Here is a 26,010-nt window from a genome sequence, read left to right on the forward strand (position 1 = left end):
GAGAACAGGTGAATAATGGCAATAGAGTCATCATATGCTGTTTCTTGGTGGGAAGCATGCAATAATAATTATTCCTTCCCAAATGGGTCTCGGTCAGCGCTAAGATCCTGTGTTCTCAATACAGAACCTGGCTCCTTTCTGAACAGAAAGCAAGAAAGCCCATGGGAACTGTGGTTCTTCGTGTGTTCTTGTGATGGTGGCAGCTGCTAGTTTCAGACAGACCTACCTTCTATCATCTGCATATCTAATATCTGGACTGGCAAGCTTTGCGGTCCTAGCAGGCTAGAGAAGGACAACAAATGGGGGAACCTAAGCAATCTAATGAAACTTCAGCTTGCTCTGTCAACATGAAAGGTAGAGTATGGGGGGGCAGCAGGAAGAGAGAATGGAATGGAGTACGTTGAAGTAGGCATGGCTAGCAGGCTCGAGCCCTGAACAGGAGCGCTTCCTACTGCAACACTTTTCTGCAGGCCCTACCTGTTGGCTAAATAGAGCACCTCTGTGAGAAGGTCTTCTGCTGGACCAGATTTAGCACCTCGTCTTGCCCAGCCTCCTTTTCTCAGTGGCCAAACACATGCCTAGGAAGTCCACATGCAGGGCATGAGTGCAACAGCACTCTCCCCACTTGTCCTTCCCCAGCAAGGTGTCGGGGGTGGTACACCTCTGGAAGAGATGTGAAGGCCCAGGAAAGAAACTAGGAAAATTAAGGAAAAACCTGTCCCCCAGATTCCCCCAAAAAACACACACCCACACCCTGTTCTTCCCCACCAAAAAAGCAGGGAGAAAACCCAGATTCCCCCCCCCCATTATTTTCCAGACCTTCACATCTCTAGATAGGGCATCTTCCAGTAGAGAAGCTCCTGGACAAGCCAAATGCCCTGTCTTGTGGTCTCATGCCCAACTTACAACTGTCCAAGGCAGCGAACTAGTTATGGTTGGAGACAGAACACTGGTCTAGACAGAGCCATGATCTTTGTGTTCCAGCAAGACGATTCTACGATCTCTTCAGTTAGAAAGAAGACTGGATGGGCCTGCCACCCTTTGCCCTCCCCATCATATTGAGGATGGGGGTCAGCAGGGGTGGAATCTGAAGCGTTCTGCTTCGCAAGGCCCAGCCCACATCTCCCTTAGGTGTCCCCTGTTTCTACTTCATGGCAGCTGGGAGACTTGTGACGAGCTGTTCTTTGTTTTCCTTGAGAGAAGAGAACTGTCTGCAGCTCGGGCAATTTGTGGCTTGCTTGAAGTGGGACGGCAGTGGTAAAAGCCCACAGAGAAATTCCTGTTGTAAATGCAGTTGAGTTGCCATTGTTCCTAAATCCGAACATAGCGTGTGGTATTAGAAATGAAAGCTATTTCTAGTCTACTACTTGTCCCTTCTGCATGCGCCACAATCTACCAAGAGGGCTAGAAGGACTCATCCGGTTGCCATATTCATCTCCTCCTGGTCGCAATGGGGGGTTGTGGCCGTATAATCACAGAGAAGGCTCCATACCCTTCATGAAGGTTCTGTTAGGCCTTAAAACCAAAATGTGCTGTGTAGAAGCCCCAGGTCACCCTCCCGCTAGAGACCATTCACCTTTTTTGCAGTGGTGTGTTTGGACTGATCTGCTTCAAGTGTGTGGTGCCAAGCAATCTTGGTGGGCGGGTGAACTTGCCACCCTCCTCCACTGGACAAGGGAACGGGTTCCTTGCACAAGCCTGCATTTCTGCAGAGACTTGCAAACTCCATCGTCTTTGCATGGTGAGGTTCCCCATAAATTTGGGGGCGCTTCCTGAGGTGCCTTCTGCACCACAGGCCAGAAGGGGCAAAAAGGAGCCTCAATTCTTCCACCTCTCACCCCTCTGCTTCTCGCTTGGCTCCTGGCCCGCTCTTCCTCCATCTCACACAGCTAGCTGGTGCTGTGATGCTCTGAGCAGCCTGAATCAGCTCAGGAGGGATGGGATACAGGGCGAGTTGCAGCTTTGAGGGAGGCAGAGAGAAAACATAAGCCTTTTCCATCTCCCTTCCTTTTTACTCTCCCCCCCCCATGCACTGCTGCCTCTCTTAGGCTGCATTCCTCTTTTAACCCTGCATAGTTTCCTCCTGCAATGTAAAGTTGGGGAGAGCCAGCAGACTGTGGCTTTTTTTCTGCAGGGTCCCTAACACACACACACACACACACACACACACACCCCCCCGCAGATCCTGCGTTGGAGGGGGGGAGGGGGGAAGCAGGTGGATGCTTCCTCTCCTCTCTATCTCATCTCGCTAAGTGCTTGTGGGGGGGAGCAGGAGGGGGGATTAGCGCTGCACTTATTAATCCCGGTGCCAATTAACCACTTCCGTGCCGCTCTGGCTTCCATTTCCCAGCTACCTCTTTGTCGTCGTTCACCTGTCATTGATGCTGTGTGTATGCGCACGCATCCCCCCCCCCCCGATTCTTGGTCAGGGTGCTGATTGGGTAGGGGGGTGATGACTCAGGCCTCTCCTTTTTTTCTGCACCCCCCCTTTTTGTTTTTGATGCCTAACCCCACTCCACCCCGGCCTGCAGGGAGGTCAGCCTGCAACCAAATTGCAGCAGCTGCTTAATCGCTCAGAGCAGCAGCTTAGCCACGGGATCCAACTTAATCCAAGCCTCACTTCTCCATTGTCCTCCCCCTTGCACACACGCGCGCACACACACACAGAGTTGCCTGTTATATCCCCCCCCCCCGGCCACCCTCCACCAGCTTGGAGGGAAAGTGCAGGCCCCATATGTACCTGACGTGTGTTCCTGGTTGCACTGTCCATCCCCCCCATCTCTTGGGGGGATTGCAGAGCAGGTCTTCCTAATCTCCCTCCCTTGCCTCAAGCTGTCACCTTCTCTCTCCTCCCCAAGAGCAGGAAAACCGAGATCCTTAGTTCAATCCAGGCAGAGCGGAGACTGCAGGGGAAGTGGGAGTGGCAGGGAAGTCTTTTTGCAGCTCCACCGCTGGTTTTCCTAGCCGGAACCAAAGCCATCTTTGCCTTCCCCCCATCTCCTCTCCCTCCCGCCCCCGCCACTAGCACCACAGGTCCCCCACACTCATCGTCCTCCTGCAGCTCCTCTTTACACTTGTCCCTCAAGTGCTGTGTTTGCTCTTGCTACACCCACGCTTAAAACAAACTCTGTGTGTCTGTAGCCCTTTCACAGGCTGGCCCCCATCCTTGGCCTGCAGCCAGCACTGCTTGCAATTTGTCTCTCCAGATTCGGACTTCCGATGGGTTGTATCTTATATGCTAGTCCTACCCGGAGTAGACCTATTGAAACAAACGGGCATGGCCGACTTCATTGTGCATTTCGATTATGTACGAATTTTGTAAGGAATTTTGTGCTTGGAAACTGCTTAGAAGCCATTTTGGAACCAATATGTAAGTTAATAAATCGTAGTATCACACACCCATTCATTTCAGTGGGACTACTCTGGGTACGACTTAGCTGGTTACATCCCTCTGATTCCTTCCAGACCTGTTATGGCTTTGGCCTTAGCTAGGAAAGTGGGAAGAGATTCAGTTCAGTTTGCAATTACCAAATGTTTTATTAATTAAATGCCCCCTTTTAGTTTGGTTGTTTTGCTTTTAAATTAAAAATGGACTTGCACATCTTCTAAATTCTGTGGTGGGTGTAAAATAGCTATGTTTGAAGGGTGAGTCTAGGATGCCTAGCAAACACACTAATGTATTGGCTTTCTGCATGGAGACAATTTTTTTTTTTTTGACACAGAGGTGGTTTCAGAAATAAATGAATTCCCTGTTGTGAATGCTGGTGTTTTGTGGAAGGTTGTGCCACATTTCTGCCTGGCTGTTTTGAATTGGCTCTGTCAGGAAAATGTTGGGAAAATGTTGGGCTGTTTTAGGTCAAGGGTGAGGAACCTGTGGCTAGGAATCAGGGGAGAGAGTTCAGTTCAGTTTGTGTTGTAATTCTCGCTTTCCAAGGCAGCACAGAAACTGAAATGCAACCATGCTGAGATAGCTCAGTCAGTAGAGCATGAGACTCTTAATCTCAGGGTTGTGGGTTTGAGCCCCACGTTGGGCAAAAGATTCCTGCATTGCAAGGGATTGGACTAGATGACCCTCACATCCCTTCCAACTCTACAACTCTAGGATTTTATCCCTCGGAATTCACACGTCTCTCTGAATGTTGCAATGCACCTCTCCAGCCATGCAATATGTACAAAAATGCATATAGGAGAGTAAAAATATACTATCCTAGCAGAAGTCACATAAACAATGTGTTTTGCTTGCAAACATGAATTAGGCGGAATTGCATAAAACACATATATATTAGGAGGAATCGGCACAAAAATGTTGACAATTTTCATGGGGACCTTTCAAATTCGCGAACTGATGTGGAAATGTGGAGAACTGAGCGTAATATTAGAAAAAAAGGGGGAGGAACTGAAATTAACAGACCTATCTATCCTTAGCCTACAGTTGCTTGTTTAGCTGGGGCCTTGTCTCCCCCTTTCTAGTGCCGCCTTCTGACTTGCTACCTTGGACACTGTGGTGAATAAGGCCTTGTTTGTGTCTTCGGTCCAGCCGGGCGAAGTTATGAAAACAGCGTTGTTGTCACTGAACCAGGCACACTGGTGCTGCAGTGGCCCTCAGAGGCCTGGGCCCCTTAGTGGAAGTGGAGAGGGGCAAGCACGGGACAGAGGAGAATGATAAGGTGGGGGAGCCCCTGCTCACCCCACACCTTGTGTCTCTAGTGGGTGCCAGCTGTGGAGGCCCAATGAAGCAGCACTGTGAGAAACACTGACTGAGATGGGAGAGAGGGAGGAAACTGGGGGGGGGATGGCGTTTGGACAGAGATGGATGGCAACATAGCGAGATTCTAGATGAAGGAATAGAGAAAAGGAGTGGAAGGAAGGTGAGCTGGGAGCGGTGGGGGGCGGCGAGGAAGACAAGGAGGAGGTGGTGCTGCTGCCTGGTGGGAGTGGGCCCAAGATGAGAAACTGCTGAGGGAGGGGCTGGTGATGCAGTATTAATTTCCATCTGGGAGCTGGTCTCCATGGCAACAGAGAAGATCTGGCAACTCCATGGGGAGCGGTTGCCACAGCAACAACATCCCCACGGTTGCTGAGGAGGAGAAGATGGAGAGAGACAGAGAGATGGTGCAAACAAAGATGGGGGGGAGGGAAACAGCAAAAGGGCAGGTAGATGCGAAGATGCGAGGCTTTGTGGGGGGTCATGGGAGTGATGTGGCCGGGGAACACGCTTCCCTGCTAGCTCTGGGAGGTGCCCTGCCAGGAGGAGACTGTTCAACGTGATCCAAACGTGTGTCTGGTGTTTTGCAGAACACGTCTTATCACTCCTCTCTTCCCTTTGTGTGTTGCAGGGGATGGGGGCAGCCCTTGGCCCGGCACTCGGGACTCCCCAAGTGGCCATGTTCTGTGGGAAGCTGGTCCTGCATCTCAATGTACAGACAGGGCGCTGGGAGCCTGACGCCTTCGGCACCAACACCTGCTTCCACACCAGTGAGGAGATCCGGAGCTACTGCCAGGAGGTATGAAGCGCTCGCCTGCTCCTCTTCCACGCCCAGTGCTTCCTCAAGCCCTCCTTCTCCTTTTGCCTTGGCCCATCTCCACCTTCCAATTCTGCTTCAATTCACCCTGAACCATATGCTTAGCTCTGCACTGGAGTCTACACACACACACACACACACACACCATTGTGAATCTAACCTTGGCTGTCCCTATCTTTCTCATCCACAGCGTTTCCCAAACTTGGGTTCCAGCTGTTTTTGGACTACAATTCCCACCATCCCTAGCTAGCAGGACAAATGGTCAGGGATGATAGGAACTGTAGTTCAACAACAGCCGGCAACCCAAGTTTGGGAATAACTGGTCTACCAGCTCAATCCATTGAAGCCCATTTCTATTCTATAACTGGGTCCAGAGAAATGACCCAAGGCTATTTGATGTAGTTAGGAACTTGCCTTATATCCAGGCAAGTTGGTAGCAGCTTTCCAGGGTTTCAGGCAGACATATTTCCCATCGCCTGCAAAGTCATAAATGTACACAAAGAACCACACACGTGCACCGGGAATAGATTCATCTGTGAAACCAAACAGGTCAGTTACCTGGCTGTCTAGCTACCTGGGCATTCCATGTATACAATGCTAAGCTTATTGGATGGCCTATAAACCTATGGAGCAAGAAAATAATAAATGAGCTCACTTCTAGAATGATGTCCCTTTGCCCGCTGCCATTCCCTATATGCTGAGGTGCCTGGGGGCATGAGCGCTGAAAGTGATGTTTGTTGGTATCTTTTATGTGCTATTATCTTTACGTCCCACTTTTCCTCCAAGAGGCTCAAGGTGGCATGCACCATTTCCCCCTTCCCTCACAGCAAGCCTGTGAGGTAGGTCAGGCTGAGAGTTGGACTCTGGCCCAAGCTCTCCCAGTGAGATGAGTGGGATTTGAACCCAATTGTCCAGGTCCTACACCAACGAAACCACACGGGTGCTGGTTGTTGGCATCAGTGGATATATATAAGGACCATCAGAGGTCCCCAGTCTATCTCAAAATGCGTTGATAGACAGCCCCTCAAGTACACAAGCACCCACAAGCATTGGCGCCAGCCTTTCTGTTTGTCTGACTCTCATGCACCAAGCTGTGTGCCCTCCTGCTTTGGTTAGGACTTCTCTCTCCCATGCTGAAACAGATGCATCTGGCAAGGCCACTATCAAATACCCCCCTCTTTGTGAATGTTATTGGCAGTGCCATTCCCCTCACCCAAGACAAGCATCTGCACCACTGGCGCATCAGGAAAGTCCAACTACCTGCCATAATAAGGGAGCGTCATCGCTCCTTCCCACTACCCCCAGTTAATCCAGATCATAATAAGCACTCTGTTTGCAGGCGCAGTATGCCTGCATGCTCTCAGTACAGACTTGGACATTCCCAGCCCTACCTGGGGATCAAACCTGGGACGTTCTGCATGCAAGGCAGATGCTCTACCACTGAGCTATGACCCTTCCTCAAAGTTTAAGCTCTCTCAGCTGCCATGAAATCATCAGCTGGCCCTAGCCCAGCCACCCCCTCTCAGCATTCCTGTCTGCAGTATGGGGATAATAACGCCACATCTGCATTTATGCTCAAGTATTCAAAGCGCCTTACATATGCCGTTGTGTTGTAATAAATGGACCATTAAGTGGTGATTTAAGTCAAAAGGTGCAGACAAATTAGCCCAGCCAAATGATGTAAGGGGGAAGCAAGCAGAAAAGGTCCTCCATAGCCATCCTTTCCCTGGAAGAAACACTGAAGCTCTATGCTTTTCCTAAGGGTGGTCCTACAGCAAAGAAGAGGAGGCAGATTTCGGAGCTCCTTTGAGGGTGTCAAAGTGTTTGCAGAGGGGGGAGAGAGGTGGTCCATAGGGCTCTATCTAGTCTCCAGCACAACTGTTGTTCAAACAAACCAGAGTTGTGTAATGCCACCGCGGTAGATTTCCTACCTGCAGTTAACAAAAAGTTCTCTGTGCAGATCACAAATAAAAGTTAAACTCACAAATCCACCAGGAGCCATGCGTTTAATGCAAGTAATTTAAAAAAAAATTAAAAAATGGAATATATACCACAGAAATAGTTAAAACCAGTAAGAGAAACAGCAATAGCATAAATAACTGTTTTTAAAAGTTCTAAAACTGGAGAGAGAGAAACTGGGGAAATATAAAGGTCTGCACTTGGTGCTGAAAAGAGCACAATGCAGTGAACAAGTGAGGAAGGCATTCCCTAACCAGGAGCCACCACTGAAAAGTCACTGTCCCTTGTGACCACTGGACTTGCCACATTTGGCAGCAATATCCAGAAAATGTCTTCTGAAAAGGTTATTGGGGTCCCAGCAGGTATATACGGGACACATCGGCAGAAGGATGCCATTTTCCACCTCAGGCACCAAAGTTTATTATGAGCTGGCCGTTCCTTGCCCCTTCAGGTTCACCCTGCTGTTGTTTGGGAAATGGGATTGTTCTTGTTTGTGCTTGCAACCCACCCATGCGCTCCTGTGCCTTGAACGTGGAATCTGAGCCCAGAGTACGATCTGAAGGAGCTCTGCTCAGACAAGGCTGCCTGGGGCAAAGGACAGGTTGACACCCTCTCCCCTGCATTGTACAAAAACGTGCCAGAGAAGACTTGCAGTTGAAGTTGGTGTCAACACCACCAACAGGGCAGCATCCTCTACCCCACCTGAAGGCGTCAGGCTAGCTTACGGGGTTCAGAACAGGCCACCTAGCATGCACAGATGGCCCTCCCAACACCTCACTATTTCTCCCTGCCCCTCAGCACCTACCGCTTGAGGCGGCTGCCTCCCTCTGCCTCATAGTAGGGCCACCACTGTACTTAGGAACTCCAGGTATGCCACTTTAAGACGCTCCTTCAGAGGGAGGAGGAGGAAGTGTATGCATGTGCCATTGTTCTTTGATGCATAGTAAGGATCAAAAGCTCTTGTGTCCCCTCTCCCTGCTTTTCCCTGTCTCCCCTTCCCTGCTGTGATCTGTGTGCCTCTTCTATGCACCACCCGCAGGTGTATCCCGAGTTGCAGATCACCAACGCCGTGGAGGGCACCCAGCCCGTCACAATCGACAACTGGTGCAAGAAGGGGAGGCCCAAATGCAAAGGCCACCAGCACATCGTGGTGCCCTATCAGTGTCTGGGTAAGTGCCAGATGAGGAACAGCCGCAGGGAGTTGGCACGAGAGCTGCGCTTGCTGTATTTCGTGCAGACCAGGGCTGGAGAAGCTGTGGCTTTCCAGGTGTGGTTGGACCTCGCTTCCCATCATCCCTGGCTAAACTGACAGGGGCTGATGGAAGCTGATCAGCATGGAGAACACCAGAGGTTTCCCATTCCTGGTCCAGACCCTGCAGATCATTGTCTCTCTGCTTGTAAAGCAAGTGCTTTCCTACTGAGCTGCTGTTGTTGTTGTTGTTGTTGTTGTTATGTATTATTATATTTTGTACCCCACCCATGTAACTGGGTTGCCCCAGACACTCTGGGCAGCTTCCAGCATATTCAAAAACATATCCAAACATCAAACATTAAAAACATCCCTATACAGGGCTGCCTTCAGGTGTCTTCTAAAGGTTGTCTAGTTCTTTATCTCCTTGACTTTTGATGGGAGGGCATTCCACTGGGTGGGCACCACCACCGAGAAGGCCCTCTGCCTGGTTCCCTGTCACCTCACTTCTTGCAGTGAGGAAACTGCCAGAAGGCCCTCGGAGCTGGACCTCAATGTCCTGGCTAAGCAATGGGGTTGGAGATGCTCCTTCAGGTAAACAGGGCCTATTTCCCAGTACATACAAAGCCCTAAAGGTCAGCACTTGCACTTTGAGTAGTTCTCAGAAATGTACTGGGAAATAGAAGGAGCAAGCACCAGTGTGTTGCAGTGCTAAGGGCAACGTTCCCCAACCTGGTGCCCTCCATTTAGCATTAGCCATGCTAGCTGGGGCTGATGAGAACTTTGTATGGACCAGCTGTAAGCTGCATGATTATGAGAAGCTTGCTATCTAGGAATCTGGCTTATAGAAGATTCAGACTATTTGTCCATCATAGAGTTGCAAGGGACCACGAGGGGTCATCCAGTCCAACCCCCTGCAGTGCAGGGATCTTTTACCCAACGTGGGGCTTGAACCCACGGACCTGAGATTAAGAGTCCCATGCTCTACCAACACCAGCCTCTCCCAACCTTGGATCCCCAGATGTTATTGGACTTGCAGCACCCATCATCTCTTACCATTGCTGGCTGGGACGGATGAGAGTAGTAGTCCAAAACGTCTGGGGGCACCAGGTTGGGGAAGCTTGGGTTAGAAAGGTTGCAGGTTCGATTCCCGTAAGCGACAGCTGCATATTCCTGCATTGCGGGGACTTGGACTAGATGACCCTCAGGGTCCCTTCTAATTGTACAACTCTATCATTCTTGGGAAGACTCGGGTTTAAATCCCCACTTAACCAACACAGTGAGCTTAGTGACCTTGGATCTTTCACTCTCTCTCTCCAACCTTCCTACCTCGCAGGGTTGTGGTGAGGATAAAATGGGCCATGCACACTGCCTTGAACTCTTTCAAGGATGGGTGGGATTAAAAAAAAAAGTCATAAATTGTAACGCTGCCTCCTTCTGTCCCTTCTCTAGTGGGTGAATTTGTGAGCGAAGCTCTCCTTGTGCCCGACAAGTGCAAATTCCTGCACCAAGAAAAAATGGATTCGTGCGAGACCTACTTATATTGGCACAGCGTGGCCAAAGAGGTGAGCAGCTGGGAGCACCTTAGGGAAGGGAAAGTAGCAGATACTTTAAAGTGAGGGTGGGAGACTTCCGGGTTGGCGCCATCGCCGAATGGCGGACTCCCTCTGACCTCCGGAGGGAGCCTGCTCGGCAGGGGCTGGGTTCTACCGCGCCGGCGACGCAGGGACCCTCAAAAACCATGGGCGCTGAAACCCATGGGCATGGTGACTCGGCGGGCACCGTTTGCGTCCCCCCCGACCCGCGAAGGAGCCTTTTTAAAGGCTGCGGAGCGGGTGACGGGGGGGGTGCTGTGAGTCCTCCGCTTCCCCTGCCGAGCGAAGCCGCATGACATTCGACGGAGAGCGCTGACTTCTTCCATTGAAAATTTGGACTTTAAAAGAATAACCCGTGAGTAATTGGAACTTGGATTAAAAAAGGGGAATTTTTTTTTTTAAATTTGGAGCGAGCGGGGGAGGTGCAAAAAGGAAGTCAGCCTCCCCCCTGTTGTAGAGGAGCTAAAGCAAAGGATTTGACAACTAAGATCGAGTGCAACCTTTTTTTGATAAAATTATTAACTTCGCGAGGGAAAATTATAAGACTGGGCTGGAGGAGAAAAGTGGAATGTGAATTAAAAGGCAACCCCCCCCCCGGAAACCCCGGGAGCGATTCGTAAGAGCGCCGGGAGAGGAGAAATAGAGGTTTTGACAGCTGTCAAAGGAGCTGTCAAAGCGGAAGAACAAAAAGAGAACTTTGTTACGAGGACTTTGCTGGTCACATTTGTTACAAATTGGATATAAATTGTTTAAAACAAGGAATAATAAGTTACTTTGACTGTTGGGTGTGATCGGGAAGGAAACTGAGTTACTATAATCCCTCTAGAGGAGCTGTGGGACACTACAAGTATTGTTGGCATCGAATTTGAATAGGACTTTTTATCTCCTGGGAAACTGCAGAAATGGAACACTATTTTGTCTACAGAGGTCTACACACTAAAGGAGACAATAGATTTATCTATTGAAGAATGGAAGGGACTTGACGTAATGTTTTGTTCCTGAATAACAAAGCCTCTGCAGAGGAATTAGAAGCTTTTTGGAATTAGAACATTTGTGCAGGAGAGCAGGGAAAAAAAAAAAAGAGGAGGAGAGAGAACAACAAGAACAACAAGAATAACAAGAACTGGACAAAGTTGGAAGATAGACTCCTTCCAAGATTGGACATGTGAAATCAAAGATGACCAAAAGACGGCAAAGACTAATAAAAAGACGGCAAAGCGGACTGGTGAAGGACTGTGGTTTAGATGTGGGAGCTCCAGGATGACAGTAGATATTGACGGACATTGGGAACGCAACCGGGAAAGGGGGGAGGGAAATTTGGAATCCAAAGGGTGTTAAATTACATTTTATTCTTGTTTTATTTTTCTGTTTATTTTAATCTGTATTGTATATTAAAGAGGGGAACTCGTGGAAGGGAACAGGTCGATTTTAGGGGATGGGAAAATATTTTTTAAATTGGGTCAATGATAAATAATTTTAAAATTTGGGGTAAGAATTTGTTGAATCTATTTGAAAGAATTGGAATACAAGAGGGGAAGGGGAGGGGAAGTCCTGGAAAGATGCCAATGAAAATTAGGTTTTAAATTTGGATGTTTTTCTTTTTCTGTTATATTTGAAAATCTTTAATAAATATTATTTTAAAAAATAAAATAAAGTGAGGGTGGGAAACCTTTGTTTTTCCAGTTGAGTGTCACATTTCCTCAGGAGCGATTTGCCAGCCTCCCCTTTCCTCTCTCTCTTTTCCCCACTGCTGAGTGGGCTGCCTTGGGAAGGGAAGATCACTCTTGCCCAAGGTCTCAGTCGATGGTTTGTAGAAAACTCCCCTTTCCAAAGCTCTGCCCATTTTAGCATATCCTCCACCTGCCCTCTTTCCCTTTCTCCAGGGACTTGAAAACAAGCCAGGGACTGCAGGTTTCCTATCTCTGCTTTAAGGCAAGCTCTGCTGAAGGTGAAGAGGCTGCCAAGACTCTTTAAAACAGTGTTTTCCCAAACTTGGGTCTCCAGTTGTTGTTGTTGTTTTCGGACTACAATTCCCATCATCCCTGACCACTGATCCTGCTAGCTAGGGATGATGGGAGTTGTAGTCCAAAAACAGCTGGAGGCCCCAGTTTGGGAAACAGTGCTTTAAGGGATGTTGAGAGAGTGTTTGTGCCGCAGTTACAGGCTGGTTTTTGATAACCCTCGCCGCTTCCTCCCAAAGTAGGATGCTGGCAATGATAATTTTTAACCCCCCAAGTTTCCTATTAAATGTCCCTGGAGGATGACCGTGATATAATGCAACCTACGATTAACCACAATACCTCAAGGACCGCCTCTTCCCATATGAACCTACCCAGACCCTGAGATCATCTTCTGAAGTCCTTCTTCGTGGCCACTTCTTCTGAGGCCTCTTCCTCGAGAGGTCAGGAGAGTGGCAACACGAGAACGGGCCTTCTCTCCAGTGGCTCCCCCTCTGTGGAATGCTCTCCCCAGGGAAGTCCGCCTGGTGTCTTCACTATACACCTTTAGGCACCAAGCAAAAATATTCCTTTTCAACCAGGCCTTTGCCTGACCTGACATCCTATACCCTTTTTAAAATGCTGGCTCTTTTCAGGAGGGGGGTTAATCTGGTTTTTGTTTTGATTTTATGTAAGTGATTTTTCATGTGAACCGCCCTGAGACCTTCGGTTATAGGGCAGTATAGAAGTAAAATAAATAATAATAATAATACTGTACATCGTGTCAAGCAAGTTATTTTTACCACTGACTTTCTTTTTGGGCTGGGGAGCAGAGGAAACATGGAAGTTCCTGCAGAGCTAGGCAGCTGTTGTGTTGCGTATGAGTGGAGGGGAACACGTAGGGAATGTGTGGGTGTCTGGGATTGTGAGTCTGTGTGTCAGATAAGTGATAAAGGGGAGAGTTTGTGTGAACTGGGTGCATTTGTGAATGGGGGACGAGGGAGATAGTAGTCCTGGACAGGTCTGGATCCTGCCCTCTAACATGTGGTCTTTGGGCGCAAAAAGGCTGTCCGCTCCTGGTATGGTATAAGTGTGTGTGTGTTTGGCAATTTTGCAATACCACAGAAAAAAACTATGGAATTTAGCTTCCTTTTTTAAAATAGTGTGGGGTTTTTTTGCTGCTTTTTAATTTCAAGTTACAAAACATATCCATACAAGGAATACAGAGCTTAGTAGGCATACAGAAAAGAAAGAAAAAATAGGAGCTGATGGTTGTAGTTTTATATGTAGTTTTAAAAGATATGCATTTAAAGTTTCCCCCTTTTTTTGCAGTCACTAATCTCACTGCAGTTAATAAATGGAGGATGAGGTCTTTATTGGTTACGTTCTTAATCTGAGGAGTAAAATAAGATAGGAGGGCTTCCTCAGAACATAAGTTTCCTTCATAAAAAAAAGTTTTTAGACCTCATGAGTACGAAGATAATGTTGGCACGGTGCAATCAGTGCCTGCCAAAATCTCAGAAACAAGAATGGCTGCTGGATAAGGCTTCCAGCTGAGGGATGAGGTTTCAGGTCGCTGTGTTATTTCTTCTTTGCCCTGCAGAAAGTGGGATAAATTAGGAAAACCAGTTTTGAAGTGTAGAATATGTCATGCACAGCGGGAGAAATCATGTAGATGTGTTTAATTTGCAAAAGGTCTACAAGTTGCATGATTTGTTTGTTATTCCTCGTAACAGAGTTTTGAGATACTTTGGTGCAGAATTTTAATTTTCTTTTAAATGTAAAGTTCACCAACCTCACAGTGAGAATTGGTTGCATTCAAACATAATTGCAAACCATCAATTGGTACTATGTCCGTCTTTTTATGCCAGTTTACAAACCATGTTCTGTGAAAGTCTGCCGAATAAGAATATCCAAACCACGAACTGGGGGGGGGGGGGTTTGCAAACCATGGTTTGTACTAACCACAGTTTGCTGCGGCATCTGAAGTCGCAAACCACAGTTAGGGTCATTGTTCTGCCTTCAAAGAGGCTGCTGCCCCATGGTGAGAGGTGTGTGTTGAGCAGATGGAAAATGAAAGGAGACAAGTGGCTGCGAACCATGGCTTGCTTGCTGTACATCTTGAAGCTCAAACCATAGCGCAGGTTCAAAGCACGATGGCTAGCGCAAATCATGCTTCGGCTTGGTGTCTGAACTGAGCCAATGAGTGACTTAGCAGCATTCTGACACTGTTCATCTCCCATTCCCAGGCCTGCAGCGGGGAGGAGCTGGAGCTTCACAGCTATGGCATGCTGTTGCCCTGTGGGGCAGACCGCTTCCGTGGGGTCGAATATGTGTGTTGCCCTGCACGCCCCACAGCTCTCAGGCTGGAACAAGCCACTGAGGCACCCCAGATCCTTGCCCATCTGAGAGAGGAGGCCCTGCACAGGTGAGCAAACGACCCCAAGCTGCACTTGCCACTCGCCCCTTAATGTTGATGGCGTGCAGTGTGAGACACTTTGGAGCTTAAGAGGATCCATGTTGGGAAATTGCCATCTATTCCCCACCCCCCACAAAATAATCAGAATTTATTTTAATTCAGGTTTTTAATTGTGCAAAATTCAAGGCCCTATTTGCTTCCACCCAGGTGGCATTCACACTGCTTAAGATGTTCTGCAAGGTGTTCACCACACAGTTTCCCCCTTGCCAGAAAGACCCCCCCCAAAAAAAAAATGCACACTCTTCCCTTTAAGTATCTATTGTGCAGTCTCCTGACCGGATGGTTGCTTCTTCAGCAACAAGGTTCCGACAGGACGCATCCCAACAGAGGAAGAGAGCCTGGAAATGGAGGAAGAAGGGGACCTGGATGAAGATGAAGAGGTGGAGGAGGACGAGGACGAGGAGGAGGAAAGCCCTGGAGATAGTGCCCCTGACCCTGACCCTTTCCCTGCTGCCTGGGATGACTATTTTGTGGAGCCGGGTTACTATGACGACAGCATCACCCAGACTACCATCACGACCACCACGCAGACCACCGAAGAGGATATCAAAGGTAAGCTCTGGAGGACAGGGCAGGGCTAGCGAGTGGAGCCGGGATGGTGAAGCTGTGGACCACCAGATGTTGTTGGGCTCCAACTCCCATCAGCCCCTGTGAGTGTGGCCAATAGACGGGGTTGATGGGAGTTGTAGTCCAACAGCATCCGAAGGGCTACCGGTTCCCCACCTGCTCTTCCTCACTTGCCTGTTCACCTCTCTAGAAGTAGTAGGGAGGGAGGTAAAGGAGCTCCATCCTCCTCCATCCTTTCCATCACCTTTCTGGGAGGCCCTGTTGATCTGTCTTATAAAAAGCAAGGATGAGAGAGGCCTACTGAAGATGCTTATCTCAAGAAATGGAACCTGAACCTAGCCGTACTTTGTTTTTCTGAGAGCAGGTGAAGTCAGCGCTCCCATTCGGGCCACTTCTGAAGGGCGAAGTTCATGGAATCCCTGCTGCAGATGTTAGCACATGAAAGGAGGGGCGCATGGAGCCAGCAAGCAGCTACAAGGGGTGGTAGGACAAGACGGAAATGCTCAGCTGCTTGTCCTGGTCACGTCTCCTCCTCGTCCTCCTCACAATGGGGCGCCTGTTCTAGAGGCAGCTCGGAACCTGGCTCTCCCTGACACAGAGGGGCAGACGCAGTGAGCCAGTGTGTCCCTCAGCCGACACAGCTCGGGGGTGGGGCACAAGGGGGCACGCCCGCCTCAGTCTACGAGGCGCCAAGTGGAGCTGAGAATTCAGCATTTTTTGTAAGAGGTGGGGTTTGATTCAATTTAATGTATTGTTTAGCTTTTCATTCAAATGGATCTCAATGCGGCTTACAAACAGTAAGAAACAACAACATGGTAGAACATCACAAAAACAGGCAGCGACGATTTTAGGCATGTCCAATACAGGCGCAACCGTGCATGCGCACATCATGCTGAACCTGGAAGTGACCTGAAAAAGTCACAAAAAAGGGCAGAATGGGGCAGGGGCGGAATGAGGTGTTTGCAGGCTTTTTCAATGTTGTTTGAAATATATGCGATTTCACTTAAATGCAGTGCCTTGGAACATAACCCCTTCATAAATTGGGAGTTGTCTGTAGAGCATAAATCATATAAAATAATCAACAAATAATATATAAAACAGTGAATATAACAGTGAATATATAAAATCTGTGAAACACTATTAATGAAACAGCAACTGAAAAATAAGGGGGGTGGGCCTGTTATGCCATGTGAGGCTATATTACAGCCTTTGACAACATGGCGTCCTCCAGAGGTTATTAGACTATGACTCCCATCACGCTAGGGCTGATGGGAGCTGGAGTTCTAGAAGGTTGGAGAAGGTTGTGTATTGATGCCTTGCCTGAGTGGGGAGCCCCCTGTCCTGCGGGGAATGTTTCGTGTGGGTGGGAGGGCCGAGGCATGTTGCCTTGTGTAACGCACTTCCTGTGTTTCCAGTGGCCCCCACCCCTCGCCCCACCGACGGAGTGGACGTTTATTTCGAAATGCCCGGAGATGGGAATGAACACGCCAACTTCCTGCGTGCCAAGATGGACTTGGAGGAACGGCGCATGAGACAGATCAATGAGGTGATTGGGGGGTGCAGCTCTAGAGCAATTGTCACCCCAATTGAGGGGTGTCCTTGGTGAAACACACTTCCCTTTGCTTAAATTGTGAACGTCTTCAATGCCTCGGTAGCCTGTTTCACAATTTAGAAGGCACAATTTGTCCTCGCCTCATAAGATGATAAATTTGCATGTGCGGATTTGATCACAATCGCTCAGAGGCACATCTTGCTGAATAGGCTTTGATGTTGTAAATTTTCCCCATGAATAAGACAAACCAAGTGTTAACACAATGCCTGTCATGTAGGCCAGCTTTACGAGTGAAGATGAGCTGATTGTTTTGTTTTGGCTGCTGAGCGGATTGGAGAGAGTCTGTGGCAGGGACTCCAAACGGTCACCTGGGACACCTGCCCATAATTCCATCTCTAAATGTTGAATTTACTCTATACCAGGGATGTCCAACCGGTCGATCGCGGAATGTCCCTGGTTGATCCCGGTCCCCGAGTGCCCCCCCCCAAAAAAACTTCTTGGAAGTTGAACGTTCCTGCTCTATACAAAACAGCAATATCCAATATATAAAATGCATGCCTTCAAGCCTGAGAAGCGATACTGGAGAGGGAGGGTGAAAGGAAACTGCATCATGGGGCCAGGCTTTGTGCCAGGAAGAAATGTGGGCCTTTTTGTGGGAGCATCATCCGGACCTCATTGCTTCGTTTCAATTCAACAGGTGATGAAGGAGTGGGCCGAGGCAGACAACCAAGCAAAAAACCTGCCCAAGACGGATCGTCAGGCACTCAATGAGGTGAGGACTAGAGAAGGATTGTATTGAGATCAGCTCTGGAGACGCTTTGCCAGTAAAATCAAATCACGTTAGTAAGGACCTTTTCAGTGATGGCCCCACAGCTATGGAACACTTTACCTACCAAAGTGTGAATGGAGCTTTTGATTGAGACTTTTTAATGGACTTTTTTTTAAAAAAAAAAAAAAAACACCACCTATTCCAGCTTACTTTTTCCTAGGTGTTTTTATTTAATGATGGTGCTGGTTTGGAAATTGTTTTACATCTTGGACAGATTGTTTCTATGCTTTTAAATGCTTTGGGGGGGGGGGGCTATTTTTCATGCCAGTATTAAAAATGTCAGCTGCGCTGGGAATTTGTTGGAAGAGTAGTATACAAATTCCCAAAATAAATAAAACATGTTTAAAATAACACATTTTTAAGTTTCTTTCGTTGCTACTTTTGGCTCCTTTTGTAACTTTTTCCATTTTTGAATGCTGGCTTTGGAATGTCTATATTTTTTTTATTTTGAAATGGCGTCATTTATCTCCCCCATTCCCAAACTGCTATTTTGTGGAAAAAAGCATATGAATTAACTTCATGTTTTGTCTGTTTAGATGTATTTACTGGGGCTTCCATCAGTCCAACGCCTCCTATAACCTCTCCAAAAACCCCACACTCACCCGTGGGGAATCTTTTTTGCTTCTGCCCCCACCCCATGAGCCAATTCTAACTGGTGGGCATAGCTACCCACATGTCAATCGCATCACGCAATTGTTATTTCACATGATTGACAGGCAGCTTGCCCCTCCCACCCTTCCAAAACTCAACACCAGGTGTTAAAGGGGGCATCTGGGAGGGCTTGCACATCTGCTTAACTTCAGCGGTGCTGTGCAGCACCAGATGCTCCCAGACCATCACCCTTTGGTCCCAGCAGATACATTTAACTTCATGACCCTCTCGCCTTCTCTCTTGGCTGACCCAGCACTTCCAGTCCATCCTTCAGACGCTGGAGGAGCAGGTGTCTCGAGAGCGACAGCGGCTGGTTGAGACTCATTTGGCCCGTGTGGTGGCCCTGCTCAATGATAATCGACGGGCGGCACTAGAGAGCTACCTGACTGCTGTGCAGACTGATAATCCCCAGGTAAGGAAAAGCATATAGAGGAGGGAGGGGATGAGTTGGGTGGGAAGCTGCTCGGGGATGATGTTCTTTACCTTTACCTGTACTTTTACCTGGTTGGATGCCATTGCCTCCCTTGAATGGCACCACTCTTTGGGCTTTCTGTGTCTTTTTGGTTTTGTTAAATTAGTTTTTGTTTTGTTTTTTCATTTTCATTATTTTATTTATATTTTATACATTTATTTACATTTTATACATTATTTTTTATAAAAAATTTTTTTGACAAAGTCATAATCATAAATAAATAAGAAAAAAAATGTGCACCCCACCACCGAGGCCATTCCATTGTAACTATCCAACTTCCCAGAATGTCAATACCTCTTGCGATGGTTTGACCCCTTTCCGTTTTAACAGTACAAATTCTACAAACACCCTCCGTATGTCCTCAAAATCATTTCTCCTGCGTATTCCCCATCTTACCTTAATGGCACATTTTAATTTATCATTAATAGTATACCCCACACCTCTTTATACCATTCTTCCATTTTATATTCTGCTTGCCCCTTCCACTTCCTGGCTATAATAATTCGTGCAGCTGTCAATGAATTTGTGAGCAAGTCCTTCATAGCCTGTGAACCTTCCACCGTTAAATTAGTTTTTAACAATAAGATAATTGTTGCTTTCGTTTGTAAGCCACTTTAAGCAGCTCCCTTTTGTAGGGGAAAGTATGAGGTGTTTTTTTAAAAAAATTATGCATTAACTTGTCCTTTTCTAGTTCAAATTCTTTCTTCTCCCCCATTGTTAACACCCTCTCTGTTAAAGATCTTTTTGTTTTTCCTTGGAGACCTTATTACCCAGACTCCCTTGTGCTCTGCACTGACTATAAATCTGGGCATGTTAATATACAGGACACATTTGTCCAGCACGTGCCCAATCTCATGTAGATTCACATGAATGCTTCACATTGCACATGGATGTGCCACTCCATGTATGTGTGCATTTAAATGTAACTGACTGCACATGACATGCTTACATGGGTAAATGCTTTACACCCATCACCTATAAGAATCAAGCTTTATAATTCAAGTTATTTGTGTGCTTGGACACTCTGAACTCCAGTGTGGAATCTGACACTGGGGAAGAATCCTGCACATACACAGAGCAGCAAAGTGGCTAAAGTATTAGGCAGCAATCTTAGACATATTTTAAAAGAGAGTAAGCTCTATTGAACGCTTTGGGACTTAACATCAAGCAAACATGGCTAGAATTTCTCTGTTCAGCCCAGGACATCCAGTTCAACTCTCCACGCAACCATAAATCTCACTGGATGGCTTTGAGTCTTTATTCATTGTGTCTCAGCCTAAGCTCTACTTCACAGGGTTGTTTTGAGAAGAACATGGGGAAAGGGGGGCCATGTTTGCTGCCCTGAGCTCCTTGGAGCAAGGGCTGAGCAAAAAATGAAATGAAAGATGTGGGTTCGGGTCAGTTTCTGGTAGAACTCCTGAGAATCTCTGATAAACATTTTAAGCAAGAAAGCATTTTTTTTCCTACGCAGCAAAGGCTGAGAATATGAGTTTTTGAAACCCGTATGGGCAATGCAAAGTTAAATTTCTGAAACCAGAATTCCAGTGAGCTAAAAGCTATGGCTGTTTGCTACATGACTTTTGGACTTCCTGTAATCAAAAAATAAGCAAAAGGGAGGAAGGTACAAGAGATCGCCCCTCTCTACTGCCTTTATCTTTCTGTTGTCTTTCCTTGCAAGCTCCTTTCCTGTTTATCTCCTTTGTCTCCTCTGTGCTTTCTGCTGCTCCTTATGCCTGGTACAGCCTCTTCCCTGTTATTCATCAAGCTGTTTCAGGGCCAGCTTAACTGAAGGCAAATGTAGTTGCAGCCTGGGGTGCTGGGAGTCCAGGGGTGTCTTCCTCAGCAGCCCCCGAGAGAGAGAAAAAATCTCTGCTAACCTGCAGTTTTGGGGAGGCAGCGCAGAGGCAGCTTAGCCACTCCTTGGCATGGCTGATATCCCTTTGTTCCAGAAAAGAGGATCAGGGGCCTTTTGCTGCCTATTCCAGGGCACATTTGCAAAGACGTTAAAGATTAGAGTAAGGAAACAATTTTCTGTTCAGATTTTGGTCACCTGATGTGCTGAGCAGCAGAGCAAGAGCGCTGGGGCAGGATTAGAACTCATAACAAACTTTGGGACAGCATGGAGGGCAGGCTGAGAACGGACGGAGGCTGGCAGGATGTACTGAACCAGAATATGCTGCCCTAGATGGTACTGTTATCTTCCCTGTCCTGGACTCCTTGGGAAGGAAGGGCAGGATATAAATCCAATTAATAATAATGATAATGGCAATAATTGTCCAGAGCGCCAAGCCCTCTGGTCAGAGGACTGTGTCACTCCCGTGGCCTCCGCAACAGGCCTCTAGTTGTGAATGGAGAACAGTAGCAAGCACGTTGTCGAGTGTCATGAATGCACAATAAAGCAACTGTTTGTTTATTGCATTTGCTGCGCGGGGAAAGAGATGGAAATGAAGGTTGATCTGGGAGGATAACAGACAAGCAAACCCTGCCTGAACATTTTGAGAGGGCGGGTGAGGGGGGTTAGAACGGTTAGCCTGGAATAACCTCCGGAGTGTGCAGGTGCCGAGAAGAGAAAGATGCTCGTCCCTGTCATCCTGTGTCTTGTAATATAAACAGTGCGAGGCGAATGTGTTCCAAGCAATACAGATCAAAACCATGCAAAGCGAAGGGCTGGGTGTTGTGCGCCTCCTTTGGGTGCTTGGAAATGGATAGGAGGAAGGGGAAGCAGGATGCAGAAAAGTTGCATGGAAGCTGTCATAGAACTGTCGGGTTGGAAGGGACCACGAGGGTCATCTGGTCCATAATAAAAATAATAATAATTAATAATACAGTGGTGCCTCGCAAGACGAAATTAATCCGTTCCGTGAGGCTCTTCGTATAGCGGTTTTTTCGTCTTGCGAAGCAAGCCCATTGACAGCTTAGCGGATTAGCGCTATTAGCGGTTTAGCGGCTTTTAGTGGATCAGCTGATAAGCGGCTTAGGGCTTAGGAAAAGAGGGGGGAGGGGAAAAACCCCGCAGGAACTCGCAAGACATTTTCGTCTTGCGAAGGAAGCCCATAGGGAAATTCGTTTTGCGAAGCGCCTCCAAAACGGAAAACCCTTTCGTCTAGCGGGTTTTCCGTCTTGCGAGGCGTTCGTCTTGCGGGGCACCACTGTAATAACTTAACCCATGGGACGTGGGTGGCACTGTGGGTTAAACCACAGAGCCTAGGGCTTGCCGATCAGAAGGTTGGTGGTTCGAATCCCCGTGACGGGGTGGGCTCCTGTTGCTCAGTCCCTGCTCCTGCCAACCTAGCAGTTCGAAAGCACAAAGTGCAAGTAGATAAATAGGTACCGCTCCAGCGGGAAGGTAAACAGTGTTTCCGTGCGCTGCTCTGGTTCGCCAGAAGCAGCTTACTCATGCTGGCCACATGACCCGGAAGCTGTCTGCAGACAAACACCGGCTCCCTCGGCCAGTAAAGCGAGATGAGCGCCGCAACCCTAGTGTCGTCCACAACTGGACCTAATGGTCAGGGGTCCCTTTACCTTTTCCTTTACCCTGCCCATCTGGCTGGGTTTCCCCAGCCACTCTGGGCATCTTCCAACAGAACACTAAAATACAATAATGTATTAAACATCAAAAGCTTCCCTAAACAGGGCTGCCTTCAGATCCCCCTGCAATGCAGAATATCTTTTGCTCAACGCAGGGCTCAAACCCACGACCACGGGTTTAAGAGTCTCCTGCTCTGCCGACTCAGCTATCCTGGCTGGTTACGTTAGAGATGTTGTTGATAGCATGCTTGGAAGTGGACACATCTAACATCAGAAGGCGATCCAGCTGAATCAGGCCAATAGCTCTAGTCTCACATCCTGTTCCCATGTACCTATGGGAAGCCTGCACATGAGCAGAGCATTCTGCCTCTGCCAGTGGAGACCAAACATAGCAATCATGGCTGATGGAATATGTGCAGCTTGCGGACTTGTTGTTGTTTAGTCGTTTAGTTGTGTCCGACTCTTCATGACCCCATGGACCAGAGCACACAAGGCACTCCTGTCTTCCACTGCCTCCCACAGTTTGGTCAAACTCATGTTCGTAGCTTCGAGAACACTGTCCAACCATCTCATCCTCTGTCATCCCCTTCTCCTTGTGCTCTCAACCTTTCCCAGGGTCTTTTCCAGGGAGTCTTCTCATGAGGTGGCCAAAGTATTGGAGCCTCTGCTTCAGGATCTGTCCTTCCAGGGAGCACTCAGGGCTGATTTCCTTCAGAATAGATAAGTTTTATCTTCTTGCAGTCCATGGGACTCTCAAGAGTCTCCTCCAGCACCATAATTCAAAAGCATCAATTCTTCAGCGATCAGCCTTCTTTATGGTCCGGCTCTTACTTCCATACATCACTACTGGGAAAACCATAGCTTTAACTATACGGACCTTTGTCGGCAAGGTGATGTATCTGCTTTTTAAGATGCTGTCTAGGTTTGTCATCGCTTTTCTCCCAAGAAGCAGGTGTCTTTTAATTTTGTGACTGCTGTCACCATCTTCAGTGATCATGGAGCCCAGGACAGTAAAATCTCTCACTGCCTCCATTTCTTCTCCTTCTCTTTACCAGGAGGTGATGGAACCAGTGGCCATGATCTTAGTTTTTTTGATGTTGAGCTTCTGTAGAATAAGAGAACAAGATGAACATACATTTAGAGAAGATTGGAAAATGTTTATTGAATATATGGGGGAAATCGTGTATATTTGAAAACATGGGCAGCATTAAGATAAATTCAACAGTGTAAAGAAGTTTTGATGGATGTAATAATGGAATACTGAATGGGTTAAGGTAGAGGTAAAGGGACCCCTGACCATTAGGTCCAGTCGTGACCGACTCTAGGGTTGCGGCGCTCATCTCGCTTTATTGGCCGAGGGAGCCAGTGTATAGCTTCCGGGTCATGTGGCCAGCATGACTAAGCTGCTTCTGGCAAACCAGAGCAGCACACGGAAACACCATTTACCTTCCCGCCAGTGCGCTACCTATTTATCTACTTGCACTTTGAGGTGCTTTCGAACTGCTAGGTTGGCAGGAGCAGGGACCAAGCAACGGGAGCTCACCCCGTTGCGGGGATTCGAACCGCCAACCTTCTGATCGGCAAGTCCTAGGCTCTGTGGTTTAACCCACAGCGCCACCCGCGTCCCTACTGAATGGGTTAGTTGATATCAAATAGGCAGGGATTTATGTTCTGCAAAATGAACCATGGAAAGAGAAGGGAAGTCATTGATATTTTAAGGTTGCTTAAATGAATATTCTAAAATGTAAAACAGAAAATTTAATAAATATTATACAAAAAAAGGAGAGGGTTAGCCAGTGGTTATAGAAATGTAGAAAGTGGCCTTATACTGAGTCAAACCAGAGTAGATCAGAAGCTGGCAGTGGCTCTCCAAGATTTTAAGCCGGAGACATTCTCAGCTTGAAGATGCTGGGAATTGAACTCGGAACCTTCTGCATGCAAAGCAGATGCTCTACCACTGAGCTATGTCCCCTCCACTCACTTATGTGTTTCTGTGAGCTCAGGCCATTGGTTGGTCTATCTCAGGTGTCAGCAAACTTTTTCCGCAGGGGGCCGGTCCACTGTCCCTCAGACCTTGTGGGGGGCCGGATTATATTTTGGGGGGAAATCCCCCCGAATCTTCCCTCCCTTCTCCACAGCACTGGACGAGCCCCAGTGGCTGCTTACCTGTGCCTTGCAAGCAGCAGGGGCTGGTAGCGGTGGAGGGACGATGAGTGGTGCAAAAGGGCTGGCTCCAGAGAGGGGCTGCTTAAAATGGCGCTCAGCCAACCACAGCTCAACAAAGCCCGGCCCCCTTCCTCCTCTAGGCAGGGCAGGGAAAAGCCAGGAGGAGGGAGGGAGAAGGTGCCGCCACAGTGTGGGTGTGGGGGGGGGGGAATGGCACAGCCTAAATGATCAGAATCCCCACACCGATCCACGCGTCGATTCCTGAACCATCCACAGGCTGGATCCAGAAGGCAATTGGGCTGGCTCCGGCTCCCAGGCCTTAGTTTGCCTACCCATGGTCTACCTCAATAATGCCCACACTGGCTGGCAGTGGCTCTATAAGGTTTCAGGCAGAAAGTTTTTTTCCCAGCCCTACATGGAGATGCTGGGGATTGAATTTGGGACCTTCTGCGGTTTTCTATTAGGAATAGTACTAGGAAGTCTAAAGGAAGAAGACAAGACATTATATTTGTATGCAACAGTAGCCACAAGGCTATTGATTGCAAAAAATTGGAAAAGTGGTATTATACCAACAAGGTGTTTAATTGCTTGCCAAATTATTGGAGTACTACAATATATCCAAAACAATGGGAGAAATTGGAAGGATCTCAAAAGAGAAGATAGACAAGGATTGGAAGGTGTTTAAAGGATACTTGCAAAACCATACTGAAAAACCAGAACTCCTATTAGAATAAACAAGTTCCGTTTTAAATACTGAAATACTAAATAAGATGGATAACAATGTGTAATAGAAAAAGAAGCATGAAATTAGGTTAAAGGTGTGTGAAAGAAAGTAATAGAAGTGGAAAGAAATTGCAATTGAGTAGATTGGAAGTCTAACACAAAGGTGGGGTGAGGGTGGTGGATGGTGATGGGGAAATGAATTATTTGTAGGATTGAGTTTAGGTATGTTTGAACATTTTTAAGGATTGTATGAAATGTATGTTTGTATGCTTGTATATTCGCAGTATGTGTGTATTAATGCTGAATTATTTTAACAATAATAACTTTTCCAAAAAAAACCAACAACTTGGGACCTTCTGCATGCAAGGCAAATGTTCAGCTATACCTGCACCTGCCTAACTTGTTTTGTTTTTTCTTTTGTCCCCTCCCTTTGACCCAGCCGGACCGCGTCCTGTTAGCCCTGAAGAGATACGTGCGGGCAGAACAGAAGGACCAGCGCCACACCCTCCGACATTACCAGCACGTGGCAGCTGCTGATCCGGAGAAGGCTGAGCAAATGAAGTTCCAGGTCTGGTTTCCATCCTTCCTCTTCTTCTTCTTCTTCTTTCTCCTCCTGCCCACCTGCCCCCCAGGTGCCCCTGTCTGGGGTCCCTGCACTCAGACCTTCTTGGAGGAGGGGAGCAATAATAAACCTGGGTTGCTGTCATCCCCAGGTCTACACCCACCTGCATGTCATTGAAGAACGGATGAACCAGAGTCTGGCGCTGCTCTACAAGAACCCTCAGCTTGCCCAAGAGCTTCGAGGAGACATTGGTAGGTCTAGATGAGATGGACCCAAAGG

The 26,010-nt window shown here is 47.8% G+C and overlaps 1 protein-coding gene and 1 long non-coding RNA gene across 3 annotated transcripts in view; one reads left to right on the forward strand and one right to left on the reverse strand.

Moving 5' to 3' along the window:
* Positions 1 to 26,010, forward strand: part of APLP1 (amyloid beta precursor like protein 1) — a 55,903-nt gene that overhangs the window by 2,903 nt on the left and 26,990 nt on the right. For both annotated transcript variants that reach the window (XM_079985960.1, XM_079985961.1), the window contains exons 2-11: positions 5,337 to 5,504; positions 8,521 to 8,650; positions 10,123 to 10,235; positions 14,452 to 14,630; positions 14,977 to 15,233; positions 16,664 to 16,794; positions 17,498 to 17,572; positions 18,534 to 18,692; positions 25,609 to 25,737; positions 25,883 to 25,982. In XM_079985960.1, coding sequence (XP_079842086.1) covers positions 5,337 to 5,504; positions 8,521 to 8,650; positions 10,123 to 10,235; positions 14,452 to 14,630; positions 14,977 to 15,233; positions 16,664 to 16,794; positions 17,498 to 17,572; positions 18,534 to 18,692; positions 25,609 to 25,737; positions 25,883 to 25,982 — 1,441 coding nt within the window. The remainder of the gene's footprint in view (positions 1 to 5,336; positions 5,505 to 8,520; positions 8,651 to 10,122; positions 10,236 to 14,451; positions 14,631 to 14,976; positions 15,234 to 16,663; positions 16,795 to 17,497; positions 17,573 to 18,533; positions 18,693 to 25,608; positions 25,738 to 25,882; positions 25,983 to 26,010) is intronic.
* On the reverse strand, positions 13,557 to 15,961 carry LOC307221797. Its single transcript, XR_013841527.1, has 2 exons — positions 15,594 to 15,961; positions 13,557 to 13,799 (listed from the first exon to the last, which is right to left on the reverse strand). It is a non-coding gene; the product is annotated as an uncharacterized lncRNA (long non-coding RNA).

This window comes from Podarcis cretensis (assembly GCF_951804945.1).
Source record: "Podarcis cretensis genome assembly, chromosome: 8".
NCBI lineage: Eukaryota > Metazoa > Chordata > Lepidosauria > Squamata > Lacertidae > Podarcis > Podarcis cretensis.